Raw genomic sequence first — 15,285 nt, 5'->3', positions numbered from 1 at the left:
CAGTATTATAATATACTATAATCACATGCACCAAACATGCCCTAAGGGATTAAAAGACTAAAAAATCAACAGGCAATGATTAGAATTTAGGAAGAGTAATTATTACTTACTGAAAAAAAAAAATTGCAGGATTAGAAGCCGTAGCCAAAGTTCAAAACGGAAGACCAATTGTCCTATTCATCCGTTTTTCTACAGACTCGAAGGAATGATGATGACATAACACTGTAATAGAAATTAATACCAAGCCGCAACTGTTGAAATGTGACTTCAAAACTGATCGACCGACATTGTCGTTATTTGTTTCGGTTTCAAATGGAAATGTCGTTTATAATACAAAAGAGAACACCTTACACAGTTAATACCTATGAGTAGCGGTAGGCATTCGGATCTAGTTTTGGATTTGGCTCGGTTTGAATTGAAGCTTTAAACTAATTTAGATTTAAAACTCAAAATTAATTGATTATATATTAATACCTGATTGGGTTAATTAAATAAATTGAAAAAAACTGCCAAAAAAATTTAAAAAACTCATATCAATCTAATTCTAACACTCTCAATATCATGAACATATGCTAATCACTTGCATACTCTTCTTCTTCTTTTTTTCTTTCTGGCACTGGCCTTTTTCACTTCTTTTCAAATTTTTTCCAATCTTTTTTTATATTAATTGTTAAATATAAAAAATTAGATTTTAATTAATTAATTTTTAGATGAGATCTAAGAAAGAATAAATCCATAGAATTATGATTTATAAGTAATTAAATTTGAATTTGTAATCCAAACCAATCCAATTTTATTTTTGTTTGGTTTATCTCAATTCGAGTTTATAATTTGAGCCTAATTAAGTTAAATTCTCTAAACCAAGCTCATTATATCCCAAATCAAAGTTGGAAAAATCCGAACCAAAGCTGAATTTACCCACCCCGGACCCAGAGCACAGCAGCCAACCGACAACTAGATGCGATCGTCTGGAGTCGTTCGACTGAGCTCACGTGTGCGGCGCATGGAGTAATGCCTTACCTAACCCATACCCTAAACGACAGGGATTCATGTCGTTTTCAAATGACTTAAGTTAGCACACGTCTCGCGCGTGAAAGGCTTGGTCAAAAGTTGGTAAAAGTCGTTTAGTTCGTTGGACGGAGGGGGAAACATCTCGGCGCATGGAGTAATCCATTGTTCTTGTTTTCCAGTGGATCCAGCACCATTTATGCTAAACCATTTAAAAAAGTGTCAATACGTGCCAAGTTTTGTTCTGGGTTGAAATAATAAAATTAAAAAAATAAACGGTAATGGGACAATTTTGATCTGATATACCGTTTCCATTAGCATAACACCCAACTTAAAACAATCAAGGTGACCGATAAACTTCATTACTAAAAATACACAACAATTTTGCATTGTATTTAGTTAACTGACATATTGTCTTTGGAAGGCACAACTAGAGACAGATAGAATTTAAAATTAAAGCACATATACCTGAGGCTCAGATAGCTATCGAGCATCCATCACTGAAAGCGTTAAGCAACTTACCGAACAAGCTCCAGTCTCCCCATTTGCAGGCAGAATTGTATTTTTAAGACCTCTTATACTTGAAAAAGCAGGTTGTTGGGGATGAGGTAAATTAAATGTCTCATTGGTAAGCATTGAGACAACTTCAAACATGGTTGGCCTATCTACAGCATCCTCTTGAACACAGAGAAGGGCCACGTTAATGTATCTATTCAATATCAGATATGATGCTTCATTTTGCAGTATCGGATCTATCAGTTCCCAAGCTCTATCATCTTTCCACAAATCCCAAGCCTTAAGAAAAACAGAACATTTAAATGCTCAATGAGTATTTGAGTCATAATTTCAAAGAATCTAACTCCATTCAGTTATGATTAATGCTAGATTCATCTTAATACATTCAAAGAACTCGGAAAAAAATAGTGAAATCTTGTCACTTACACGGCCAAGAAGAGTAAGGGAATCAGTATTGGAGAAGTCTGTATTCCTCTTGCTACTTAGTGTTTCCAAAAGCAATACTCCAAAACTAAACACATCAGACTTGATGGAGAAGAGGCCTTGTTGAGCATACTCAGGTGACATATAACCACTGAAATTTGTTGTTTCATAAAAAAATTAACCATCTTAAAAGGATTTACGAACACAGGAAAGCAAATGACATTAATAATCTCAATAGTTGAAATTTACTTACTAAGTTCCAACAATCCTTTTCGTCTTTGACTGCAACTCATCACCACCAAACATTTTGGCCATGCCAAAATCTGATATTTTGGGGTTCATGTCCTTATCTAAAAGAATATTACTTGCCTTGAGATCTCTGTGAATAACTCTTAATCTGGAATATTGATGAAGATATAAAAGCCCTTGAGCAATTTCTTCAATGACTCTAACACGTGTTTCCCATCCTAATGGACTCTCTTTGGGGGTATCTGTAACAACATCAAACCATTATGGTATGAGGAATCTTGTCCATCTTAAATGATACAGGTTGAAATATGGTGAATATATTCGTTTTATGAATTATGCAAATCACATACCGAAAAGGAAAATATCCAAGCTTTTGTTAGGCATGTACTCGTAGATCAAAATCTTTTCTTCTAGTTCTATACAGCAACCCAATAGTCTAACAAGGTTCCTGTGTTGGAGTTTTGCTATAAGTTTTATCTCATTTTTAAACTCTTCCAGTCCTTGCCCTGATTGACTAGAGAGCCTCTTAACTGCAACTTCTTGTCCATTATGCAATCGCCCCTGCATTTGTAATTTCATCACTGATTTCTACAAAAGTTTAAGTTCAATTAATACAGCTGAGATGAAATTAAATCTACCTTATAAACAGGACCAAAGCCACCTTCTCCTAGCTTATTCTCTGTAGAGAAGTTAGCCGTAGCTGCAGATACGCTGGCCAAGCTAAACATGGGAAACCAAGAATCCCTAGTCTTAGAATTCGCAGCTTTATTTCCCTTGCAGAATTCATTTGCTCTTGTCGCAATGCTCATATTTATGTCAAATTGTAACATATCTTGGCTTTTCTTTGTTTCTGTAAAACAACTTACAAAAATGTTAAAGAGTAAATGTTCTGTCATGTGGAGTTATTTAGATATAGGTTCAGAAACTTAAGAAACTGATTTCGAAAAGAGTCACCTTTTTCTTTGAGTTTTCTCCTCTGACAAATTATGCAAGAAGCAGGAAAAAGTACTGCTGGAAGAGCAAGTATTACTAATATCCATAGAAGCTTTTTTTTCCCTACATCCGAAAACATACATGCCATCGCAAAAGTCACTGGAAGGAAATTAAAGTCCAAAAACCAGTTTGGATACATTCATTTCTTCAGACGAGTAAGCTTAAATGCATTGTGATTCAACAGCAAGGCTTAGCTTTTAGATGGAGTACTATAACAAAGAAGGGAAAAGCTTTGCACTATCAATTTTAATGATTAAATGATTGTACCTACTTCAGAAGCCGGTACTCGTATGTAGACGGACTGTCCGTTGTTGTGGCCAATGGCCTTTCTGATATCAACCAGGTCCCCAAACCACATCAAACAGCCACTGCCTCCACCTGTAACTTTGGAATTAGCGTAAGCTCTACAAGTGCAGTTCTTCAAGCACTCCGCCTCACATTCCTTAAGATTCATACTCTCATTTAGCAAAACCTCTTCCAAATCAGGTAGTTTAATATCATCAATCATTACAAACCTGTCTCTATTTGTGCAATCCACTAAATGACTTCTCACACATGATCTAGGCCTAGTCTGGTTGAGCTGTGATTCGAGCTTAAATCCCATCAAACATTCGCAATTAGGTGTCTTGTCGATGCTACAAACACTATTAGCACCACAACTCCCAAAAATTTGGCAAAAATAATCTGGCCCTGAGAAAAACACTTCCCACCCATTGTTTCTCTCATTCCATATGAGACGCTGGATCTTACCTGATGGGTTGAGTTTTAACATCATTATGATGGGACTGTTGTAGGAGTCATACCTGTAATAAATCTCATCTTCATTATCCACCACAGTTGGTTCATAAAGATAGCTATAAGAAGGAGCAGCTTGAAAGGCAACCCCATTCCATGGTCCGGAACAGAGTAATTTTACCGATCCATTGTAAGTACACAACTTAGGTAACACATGAATGTCAAGTCTGTGAGTATAATTTCCAGGGGATGGATCGTCAGCACTTCTCCATGAAGTTTGATAACGTTCCAGACCAGTCTTTAAGTCCCAGCCCAACTTCATTCCTGGTAACAATGTGTCTGATGGGTGGTCAAAGCTCTGCCACAGATGGCCTTCAGAACTATTACTGCTAAAATTATCCCTAAGAACAAGGTTTCCAGTATCTAACAGTTGTGCCACTGGACTTCCTGCTTTTCTAGTCATGTTTGAAGACCAGATAGTGCCATTTTTTAAGTTGAGAATAACAAGGTTTCCACTGCTGCCAATGGTTAATGTTGCATTTGAATCAAAGATTGGACGATTTCTGTTTGCAACCCACACAACCGTATCAGAGATCTGCTTGTACCATATTCCCAGATACCTATACTTTGATTTCCCAGGAGAGAAGAAGCCTAGCTCAAACCTTTGGGATGATGAAACTAACTTTTCTCCATCACGAATGAATCTTGAGGGTGTTATGGTATCAGCTGCTATTGACAACTTAATGCTCAAGAGAAAGACACAAGAAATAAAACTGTACGAAAAAGGAAGGTTCCCCATTAAAAAAGCTGCAAGCAAAATGTCCAATGTTTGGAGATTGGATTCATAAATTTTATGAAAGGGAAAATATCTTGCAAAGTGTAGCACATTTTCTTTTCTTTATTTTTGACCTTGTGGTGTGGAATTTTGTTAGTTTGATTGAAGTATTTGAAAGTTTCAATGATACGTGACATCATCCATTGAATTTTCGAAAAAAAATTTAAGCCTTTCCGTTCCTATTGACTAATGGTGTTGTGGTGCCATAATCTTATATCAATTTTGTCAAGATTCTTTACGTGTTCAGCTGGATGTGGTTTAGGGCTCAAAACTTTTGCATAACTAAATTTGTTTCGGTGAATTCTTTATGGTTGTCGTTTACATCATGTAGTATGATAAAATTTCTCTATTGTCATAATTTTTGGAAGAAATTAATTTTAATACTATAAAAATATAATAACTTAATAGATTGTAATAACAAAAATTATTATTTTGACTTGATTAGTTTTAGTGTAAGTGATATAGAAGATTAGTTTTAGTGTAAGTGATATAGAAGTAAAGTATGCACTTTATTAATATTTAAATAATGAATAAATTAAAAATATTTTACCTTCAACAAGAAGGTGTCAATACTGATAAGTGATTGCGTAACCACAAGTTTAAATATGTAGTAAAACTTTTAATATTACATAGGATTTTTTTTTTATAATATTCAGGTAACTATTACCATGTGGAGTTAATTTTTAACACGAGATCCAAAAAATTTATAAATTAATTATTATAATAAGGAGTTTATTTTTTTTTATAATTGGCCCAACTTATGACTAAACCTTTTTTATGACTACATGAAAGTTATTCTTATATAAAATATCACTATACAAAAAATTTGCTATAAAGTTATCTACATTTGTATTTATATGTGGGATAAAACTGTGGTGCAACTGGTACCGTGCCACAATTACACCAAACCGTTGGAATTTCACCCATTCAAGTGGACTCCACTCATTTAAGTGGATCTAACGGCTGGTGCAACTGTGGCACGGTACCACAGTTGCATTGTAGCCTGATCCTTATATGTGACTAATATTCCAATAAATATACACAATTGGGTACTCAAACTTATTGAAACGAACATATTTTGACGCATTTATTATTTTAACTTAATAACTTAATTGACTTAATTTCAATAAGTTAAGTTATTAAGTTTGTTTTTTTTTCAACTTAATGAAAATTTTTAGTCATTAAGTATTAAGCTAATTTTTTAACTTTTTATCTTAGGTGGCATTTGTTTTTTTTTTGTTTTTGTCTAAAAAGTCTAGATGACATCATTTAAAGGAATTCTCCAAAATATTTATATCTAATTAATTTATTTTCATCCTTACCTAAATAAAAATTACTAATTGGCATTATTACTTATCTCCCTAACTTGTGATAACATAATAGTAGATCATTATTATTATTTTTATCTTTTTATATTGTTCAAATTAACATTATTTATATTTAAACTTTTTTTATGAAATATGAACATTTTCATAATATGCATCATAAGTTACAATAAAATTGATTAAAATGTTCTAGTTTGGAATATTAGAAGGTTGTATTTACTTGAAAATAATTTATGTTATGATAAAATATTATCTTATTTATATTCCTTGAAATATTTATTATTTATTTAACATTTAAAATTTGTAAGGGTGAAAATGTAAAAGTACTAGTCTTCTCTTTTTAATTTGAAGAAAACAGACAAACTTAATACTTATTAGCAGAGATTCAAAAAGAAAAAAAAAATTATTCAAAATGGGAATGAGAATGTGGTGGAATGCCATTGATGTGTTTACTTGACAAAATAAATGGGAATGAGGAATGTGAATAAGAATCAATTTACCAAAATATTCATAGTATTAAATAATGTAATTTTCATTAACTAGATACATCATACATGTATAAATATTATTATAGAAATGATATTAATTAAAAAATAAAATTAATAATAATAATAAATGTTAATAATGATAATATTAATAAAAATAATAATAACAATAATTAATAATAACTAAAATAATAAAGTTAATAAAATTTAATAATAATAATAATAATAATAATAATATATGACATTTAAAATAATAAAATTAATTGTGATTTGAACGAGAGTAATTTAGGAAATATGAAAAAATTAGAGGGATACAAAAGTAAACATGGGTTTCATTCTCATTCCCAATCCCCCATGAGAATGAGATTGTCATTCCTTATTCCCAAATTATGTGGGACCCACATATTTTATTTTCATTCTCAAATTATATTTTACCAAATAAACATGGGTTTTATTTTCATTCATTCATTTACATTTCCTGAACCCTCAAGTAAACACATCATCAGACTATTTAGCTTCAAGTTTATTTAGATTTCATTTAAAAAACCAAATACCACTCTTGTGTTAAGATTAAAATCTTAGTTTTAAAATATACTTTCACGCACAAGAATCTAGTAAAGTTTATATTTGTGAAGAATGGCGTTGAAACTACAAGGATTGTCAATTATAAATTGGAAAAACTAAATCAAACCTATATCAACTTAATTTTAATATAGTTAACGAAGATTGTTTTAAGGATGGAAATAATATTTAACTTAGATAGCATTTGTCTTTTTTTCTAAAATTTGAATGGGTTTAAATTTGGCTAAAGCCTGGATATGTCTGAATACATATATTTAAATGACATTTTCTTTTCTATTATCTGAACACAAGTGTTCGGTTGTTTGTTTTAAAAAAGAAAACATATAAAATATGATGTTTTCGCATTTATAGCCTCATAAATATTAACAATATTTATATTCATTGGTTAAACACATGACAAGTTATAAATAAATTATTTGATTAATAAAAAATTTGATAATGTTTACCTTAATAAAGCATGAAAAATGAAATATATATCTAACACATGTATTTTTTTCTATTAATATATGATGCTTAATGTTATTTTTAGTATATTATATTGATATTTTTTCTTATTAATTGCATAAACTAATCAAGAATTGTTAATTGTTTGAATTAAAATTAATGTATGAAATAAAATGCAAAATCTATTATAAAAATAGTAAATATTAATATGAAGAGATGGATCTATTATAAAACACACTCACTTATATTTAGATTATGTTTAAAATTCTCATTCACAAAAAAAAAAAGTTGAATGCACATATATAACAAAAAAAGGGGGAATAAATGAAAAAAAAAAGATAATTTATATAATAGGAAATAAATTTATTTAATAAGAGTATTAGTGAGAGAGAATATTAAAGTTCCATTTAGAAAGTTCTATTCAAATGATTTACTATTAAGATAAAAATAAGAATATTTTTTTTTTTTTCATTCAGACCTAAATATCTCATAATCGGACGTAAGTGACAGAAAATAAACAAAACAAAAACTCTAAATATTTGAAAATAATTAAAGTTTAGACTTTAGACAAAAAATAAACAATCTTTAGTAAGAAAATAAATGAAAGTGAGGTGAAAATTCAATAGTGATAAAATACCAAGGCTTTGAAAGCCATCAGTATTAATTTTATAGATCCAATTATTTATTCATTAAATCCCCTAAATTAGGATAACTAAGGTTAGACGTTCGGTTTGGTTTTTTTGAACCAAACCAGATTAAACTGATAGTGCGTTTACTTCATGGAATGAGAATGAGCTGTGGGAATGAGATTTTAATATTTACTTGGCAAAAATAAATGGGAATGAGAATGTGCTGGAATGTCATTGATATGTTTACTTGGCAAAATAAATGGGAATGAGGAATAAGAATGAGAATCAATTTACCAAAATACCCATAGTATTAATAATTAATAAAAATAATTAATTTATCATTATTAACAATATTATCATTATTGTTGTTATTATTACTATTATTGTTGTTATTATTACTATTATTGTTATTATTATTATTATTATTGATATTATCATTATTAACATTTATTATTATTATTATTATTATATTTTATTATTTTAGTTATTATTAATTTCTGTTAATGTTAGTTTTATTAATATTATCATTATTAACATTTATTATTATTATTAGTAAATTTTATTAACTTTATTATTTTAGTTATTATTACTTATTGTTAATATTATTTTTATTAATATTATCCTTATTAACATTTATTATTATTATTATTAAATTTTATTAACTTTGTTATTTTAGTTATTATTAATTACTGTTAATGTTATTTTTATTAATATTATCATTATTATCATTTATTATTATTATTATTATTATTATTAAATTTTATTATTTTAGTTACCATTAATTATTGTTATTATTATTTTTATTAATATTATCATTATTAACATTTATTATTATTATTATTAATTTTTATTAACTTTATTATTTTAGTTATTATTAATTATTGTTAATATTATTTTTATTAATATTAACATTATTAGCATTTATTATTATTATTAAATTTAATAAAATTTAATAATAATAATAATAAAGGTTAATAATGATAATATTAATAAAAATAATTAATAATAACTAAAATAATAAAGTTGATAAAATTTCATAATAACAATATTAATAATGATAATAATAATAATTATTATTATTAATGACATTTAAAATAATAAAATTAATTATGATTTGAATTAGGGTAATTTAAAAAATATGAAAAAATTAGAGGGATATAAAAGTAAACGTATATTCCATTCTTATTCCCTTATTTTCATTCACAACCCCCATGGGAATGAGATTCTCATTCCTTATTCCCAAATTGTGTGAGACCCACATATTTTATCCTCATTCCCAAATTATATTTTGTCAAATAAACATAAATTGTATTCTCATTTCTTCATTCTCATTCCTTATTTCATGAAGTAAACACGCCATGAAATTATTTGATTCGGTTCAATTTGGTTTAATACGAAAACACCGAACGATTTGGATTTGTATAAAGGGTAATTTTTGGATACCTCCCCTGAGGTTTGCCCTTGCTACACTTAGAGAGAATTAATGAATATATTGACATATAGCACCCCTGAACGTGTATAAGGGTTAGACTGCTGTTTGGTAGTTAAGGGTAGAAAAGTAATTACAAATATTTAAATTTTTCAAACGGTAAAGACTCTATTAATTGATTAAAGAAATCATTTGCACCTAGAATGCATAGTGACTGACTGAGCAAATCACTATGCACATTTCCAAGTCACTGAGCAAATCACCATATGCACATTTCCAAGTAATTGCATCAACTTTCTCTCAAGCTCAGTAAGTCACAACACAAGCCTAAGCCAGTCAGCATTAAAAACATTCCCTCTCGAGTCAACAATAGTGATATGTGCTGAACGTAGCAGACCAAGTCAAGAGTATCTGTTAGTGGATAAACTTTGAATAAGTTGGTAGCTGATATTTAGTTGCTATGCTTCCTTATTTTCTGCTTGTTAGTTCCCATTTCTTAGCCATAAATTGTGTAACTCAGTTGTACTGCAAGGTCTATAAATGGCCAAGGTTTTCATTAATAAAGGCAGCAAGTTATACAAGCAAATACTTTCTCCTCTAAACTACTTCTATCTGTTCCTGGTTGTATTAACTGGTATCAGAGACGGTTTCGATTATGGACACCCGTAGCAAAACCAATGCTGAATTTCGCAGTGAAGTTAACGAGATTCTAGCCCGTCACGAGTCTAGCTTCGATCAAGTTAATGCCATTTTACAAACCTTATTGACAGAGCTTCAATCTCTGCGAGTTTCTCGTAATTCAAACCATCCCAACACTGAAATCAATCCATTTGCTTCTGGAGAATCATCACACCAGCCAGCTCGTCCAGATACCCAACGTCCCAGCTCTTCCCTTGACCACAACCACCATAATCTCAAGCTCTCCTTCCCCAAGTTTGGCAGAGACGACCCCACAGGCTGGATTTACAAAGCGGAACAATATTTTGAGTTTAAGAACATTGCTTCAGATCAACAAGTGCAGCTTGCCTCTTTCCATCTTGAAGGCATTGCTTTACAATGGCACCGATGGCTATCCAAATTAAAAGGACCATTAGATTGGGAAGAATTCACACGAGCCTTGCTTCAACGATTTGGCCCAACAGATTATGAAGACCCTTCTGAAGCTCTAACTCGTTTAAAACAAACTTCAATTGTAGAGGCTTATCAAGAAGCTTTTGAACAATTGTCTCACCGTGTTGACGGGATACCTGACAAATTTTTAATGGGTTGTTTCATTGCAGGCCTAAAAGATAAAATTCGCTTGGATGTTAAAATCAAGCGCCCACGAACCTTGACAGACGCTATTGGTGTCGCTCGGCTGATCGAAGAACGAAATAACCTGCAAAAGAAAGCAAGCAGTTCATTCCGTCCTTCAACAACAACAGGAGTACAAAGGGCTGTACCGAACACTTCTACTGGTTTATTGGGTCCATTCCCCACTTCAAAAATAAACCAAAGTTCCAGCAACTCATCAATTCGCTTTCGACGCATCACGAACCAAGAAGCCCGTGAACGACGTGAGAAGAGACTTTGTTATTATTGCGATGAAAAATTCCTACCTGGTCACCGTTGCCAAAGTCCTCAATTATTCATGATTGAAGATTCCCCACAGCACGACTGTCTCGAGACTATAGAAGAAGTTAAACAAGACATCGGCGAGTCGATACCAGAGATCTCTTACCATGCAATTGCAGGCACTGAGCATCCGCAAACCATTCGCGTCTTGGGGAAATTGAAGAACAAAGATATCATGGTATTAGTTGATGGCAGAAGCACCCACAATTTCATAGATCAATATGTTATTTCCAAATTTGGATTACCAATGGTGCGAGACAAGAGGTTTCAAGTCATGGTTGCAAATCGAGAAAAGATTGAGTGTGCAGAACGATGCCTCAACCTCACCATCACCATACAGAACCATCCCATACAAGCCGACTTCTATGTATTACCAGTTTCGGCATGCCAGGCTGTGTTAGGAGTCGAATGGCTAGCAACATTGGGTCCCATCAAAACCGATTACAATAAATTGACGATGACTTTTACTCAACATGGGCAGACTCACACTTTTAGGGGTATGGGAAGACCTGAACTAACGGCCTTAAATGAAAAAGAATTATCTTATTTATATGGCACTGCTTTCTTTTTACAAGTCACTGCAGCAAATAAACCAAATTGTCCCCCAGAATATCCTGCTGACCTTAACCAACTCTTAACAGAATATAGCCATATCTTTGACCTTCCTATTGAATTACCACCCAAGAGACCCCATGACCATCGCATACCGTTACAACCAAATCAAGACCCAATAAGTGTTCGCCCATATAGATACCCATATTATCAAAAGGCTGAAATTGAAAAGATGGTAAGAGAATTCCTTGACTCTGGCATAATACGACCAAGTACCAGTCCTTTTTCATCTCCAGTATTGCTCGTTAAAAGAGCGGATGGGGGTTGGCGTTTTTGTGTAGATTATCGAGCATTAAACAATATTACTATCAAAGACAAGTATCCAATACCTGTCATCGATGAGCTTTTAGATGAATTGCATGGAGCTACATATTTTTCCAAATTAGACCTGAGATCAGGATATCATCAAGTACGTGTTCACGAAGCTGATATTCACAAGACATCATTCAGAACCCATAATGGCCATTACGAGTTTGTCGTCATGCCATTTGGCTTGACTAATGCACCTTCAACATTCCAAAGCCTGATGAATGATCTGTTACGCCCCTGTCTGCGAAAGTTTGCCCTCGTTTTTTTTAATGATATTTTGGTGTACAGCAAAACTTGGGCAGATCATATTTTCCATCTTAAAACTGTTCTGCAGATTTTATCTAATAACTCTTTGTTTGCAAAAAAATCCAAGTGTTGTTTTGGAGTTTTGCAGGTGGAGTATTTGGGCCATCTTATTTCCCTTGCAGGAGTCGCTGTTGATCCAAAGAAAATTCAAACCGTACTTGATTGGCCAATTCCATCATCGGCTAAAGCAGTAAGGGGCTTTCTTGGATTAGCGGGTTATTACCGTAAATTCATTCGAGACTTTGAGGGAATTGCAGCACCTTTAACTAGGCTATTAACAAAGGAAGGCTTTCATTGGACCTCCGAAGCAGAATCTGCCTTCACTCAATTGAAGCACGCATTAACATCTCCTTCTGTCCTTCGATTGCCGGACTTTTCACAGCCATTTGTTGTCGAGTGTGATGCTTGTGGAGTCGGTATTGGAGCTATCTTATCACAAAATGATAAGCCAATAGCATTTTTTAGTGAGGCACTCAAGTGTTCTATGTTGGCCTTGTCCACGTACGAGAAAGAGATGCTTGCAATCGTCAAGGCTATTCGCAAATGGCGTCCCTATTTGTTGGGTAAGCCTTTCATTGTTCGTACAGACCAAAAGAGCCTAAAATATTTAATGGAACAACGCATTACAACCCCGGCTCAGACACGATGGTTGCCAAAAATTCTTGGCTATGATTACACAATTCAATACAAAAAAGGATCAGAAAATCAAGGTGCCGATGCTCTATCACGATTAGCAGAGCTTGAGTTTTTAGCAATCTCTCTTCCTTTAGCCGATTGGTGGGCTACTCTGCAAAACGAGGTAGCACATGATCCTTTTTATAGTCAGTTGTCTAATTCAACTCAGCCACTTATTCAACGAGATGGAGTTTGGTACAAACATGGACAGCTTTATTTGAGTCTTGCTTCGTCACTTTTACAAGCTATTTTAAAGGAAGCACATTCATCACCAATGGGAGGACATTTTGGCTATCAAAAAACTCTTAGCTGACTTAAATCCAATTTTTATTGGCCTGGAATGCGTGCAGAGATCAAGAAATTCATAAGACATTGTGAAGTTTGTCAGCGATGTAAGGTAGACAATCTCCGGTCAGCAGGACTTCTTCAACCTTTATCGATTCCGGACAGAATCTGGACCTCAATTTCTATGGATTTCATAGATGGGCTCCCAACATCACAAGGATACATTGTCATCATGTTTGTCGTGGATCGTCTATCAAAATATGCACACTTCGTCGCTTTGAAACATCCATATACAGCTCTGACAGTGGCCAAGGTTTTTATGGCTCAAATTGTACGACTTCATAGGATACCAAGTTCCATCATTAGTGATAGAGACAAAGTTTTCTCAGTTCATTTTGGAAGGCTTTGTTTCAGTTACAAAGAACTAAGCTTTGTATGAGTTCTAGTTACCAGCCACAGACCGACGGACAAACGGAAGTCGTCAATTGGACCCTGGAGCAGTACCTCCGTTGCTTCACAAGTGAACAACCAAACAAATGGTTGGATTGGCTACCTTGGGCTGAGTATAACTATAATACCTCAGTACACACTTCTACCAAAATTTCTCCTTTCGAAGCTGTCTATGGCATACCCCCTCCAATGTTACTCTCCTATGTTCCTGGTACTACTCACATCCATGCTGTGGATGAGAGGTTAAGAGATCGTGACTCCATTCTCAAGGATCTCCGTCGTAATTTTGTGGTGGCTCAAAATAGGATGAAAACTCAAGCTGATCATCATCGCAGGGAAGTTGTTTTTACTGTTGGTGATTATGTCTATCTCAAGCTGCAACCTTATCGTCAAAAGTCTGTGGCTTTTCGCAGTTCTCTTAAGCTAGCCCCACGTTACTTTGGCCCTTATAGAATTCTCGAACGGATCGGTCCTGTGGCTTATAAATTGGCATTACCAGCAGGGTCCCAAATCCACAATGTGTTTCATGTCAGTCTTCTTAAAAAGTTCGTAGGGCATGTGCCCCCTGCTGTTATGGAATTACCCCCTGTATCTGAAGACACGTCCACTATACTACCTCAGCCTGAGTGTGTCCTTGATAAACGTATCATTCGTAAAGGAGCTTATCGACCCAAAACTGAGATTCTTGTTAAATAGGCTGGAGCCCCCATGGAGAATGCAACGTGGGAAGACCAACGACGTTTCTTAAAGTCTTATCCGAAGTTTATCCTTGCGGACAAGGATTGTCTAAGGGGGGATGAATGATATGTGCTGAACGTAGCAGACCAAGTCAAGAGTATCTGTTAGTGGATAAACTTTGAATAAGTTGGTAGCTGATATTTAGTTGCTATGCTTCCTTATTTTCTGCTTGTTAGTTCCCATTTCTTAGCCATAAATTGTGTAACTCAGTTGTACTGCAAGGTCTATAAATGGCCAAGGTTTTCATTAATAAAGGCAGCAAGTTATACAAGCAAATACTTTCTCCTCTAAACTACTTCTATATGTTCCTGGTTGTATTAAATAGCCGCCTCTACTTCTCTCTTTCACCAACCACACTGCCATATCCATTGCTTCACCCCCAAAACATCGCAAACCGGCCTTCTCAAAAAGCCAAATTCCTATAACTTTCACATAATAAGAGCTTCTTCTAACAACAAGCCATTTCAACAAAAAGACACCAACAAAGGTGGCGGCGGTGGCATCAACCTAAGGGACGAGGCACGTCGACGCAATGTTATCCACACCCACAAGTACATGCTATTCAATGCAGGGCCGTCATGTACCGAGTTGTTTTCTTTCGACGAGGTTGTGTGCAGGTCACAATCTGGGGGGCTTCTCGACA

General features: G+C 33.5%; 1 protein-coding gene across 1 annotated transcript; it reads right to left on the bottom strand.

The window, feature by feature from the left end:
* Positions 1-1,339: 1,339 nt before the first annotated feature.
* LOC102615409 (G-type lectin S-receptor-like serine/threonine-protein kinase At4g27290) lies at positions 1,340-4,866 on the bottom strand. Its single transcript, XM_006475179.4, has 7 exons — positions 3,457-4,866; positions 3,151-3,252; positions 2,835-3,046; positions 2,547-2,757; positions 2,201-2,438; positions 1,951-2,098; positions 1,340-1,803 (listed from the first exon to the last, which is right to left on the bottom strand). Exons 1-7 carry the CDS (start codon positions 4,721-4,723, stop codon positions 1,492-1,494), a joined length of 2,490 nt encoding a protein of 829 aa, XP_006475242.1. The 5' UTR covers positions 4,724-4,866; the 3' UTR covers positions 1,340-1,491.
* Positions 4,867-15,285: the final 10,419 nt, after the last annotated feature.

This window comes from Citrus sinensis, chromosome 9 (genome assembly GCF_022201045.2).
Source record: "Citrus sinensis cultivar Valencia sweet orange chromosome 9, DVS_A1.0, whole genome shotgun sequence".
Classification (NCBI taxonomy): domain Eukaryota; kingdom Viridiplantae; phylum Streptophyta; class Magnoliopsida; order Sapindales; family Rutaceae; genus Citrus; species Citrus sinensis.
This window is presented reverse-complemented; position numbering and strand designations above follow the sequence as displayed.

What these genes read in the sequence shown, in the direction of transcription:
- LOC102615409 (XM_006475179.4), bottom strand. Translation starts at nt 4,723, where the DNA reads ATGGGGAACCTTCCTTTTTCGTACAGTTTTATTTCTTGTGTCTTTCTC. An exon ending in GAGAAAACTCAAAGAAAAAG is followed by an intron (nt 3,047 to 3,150) that starts GTGACTCTTTTC and finishes GTTGTTTTACAG; the next exon opens with AAACAAAGAAAAGCCAAGAT. An exon ending in GCTTTGGTCCTGTTTATAAG is followed by an intron (nt 2,758 to 2,834) that starts GTAGATTTAATT and finishes TTACAAATGCAG; the next exon opens with GGGCGATTGCATAATGGACA.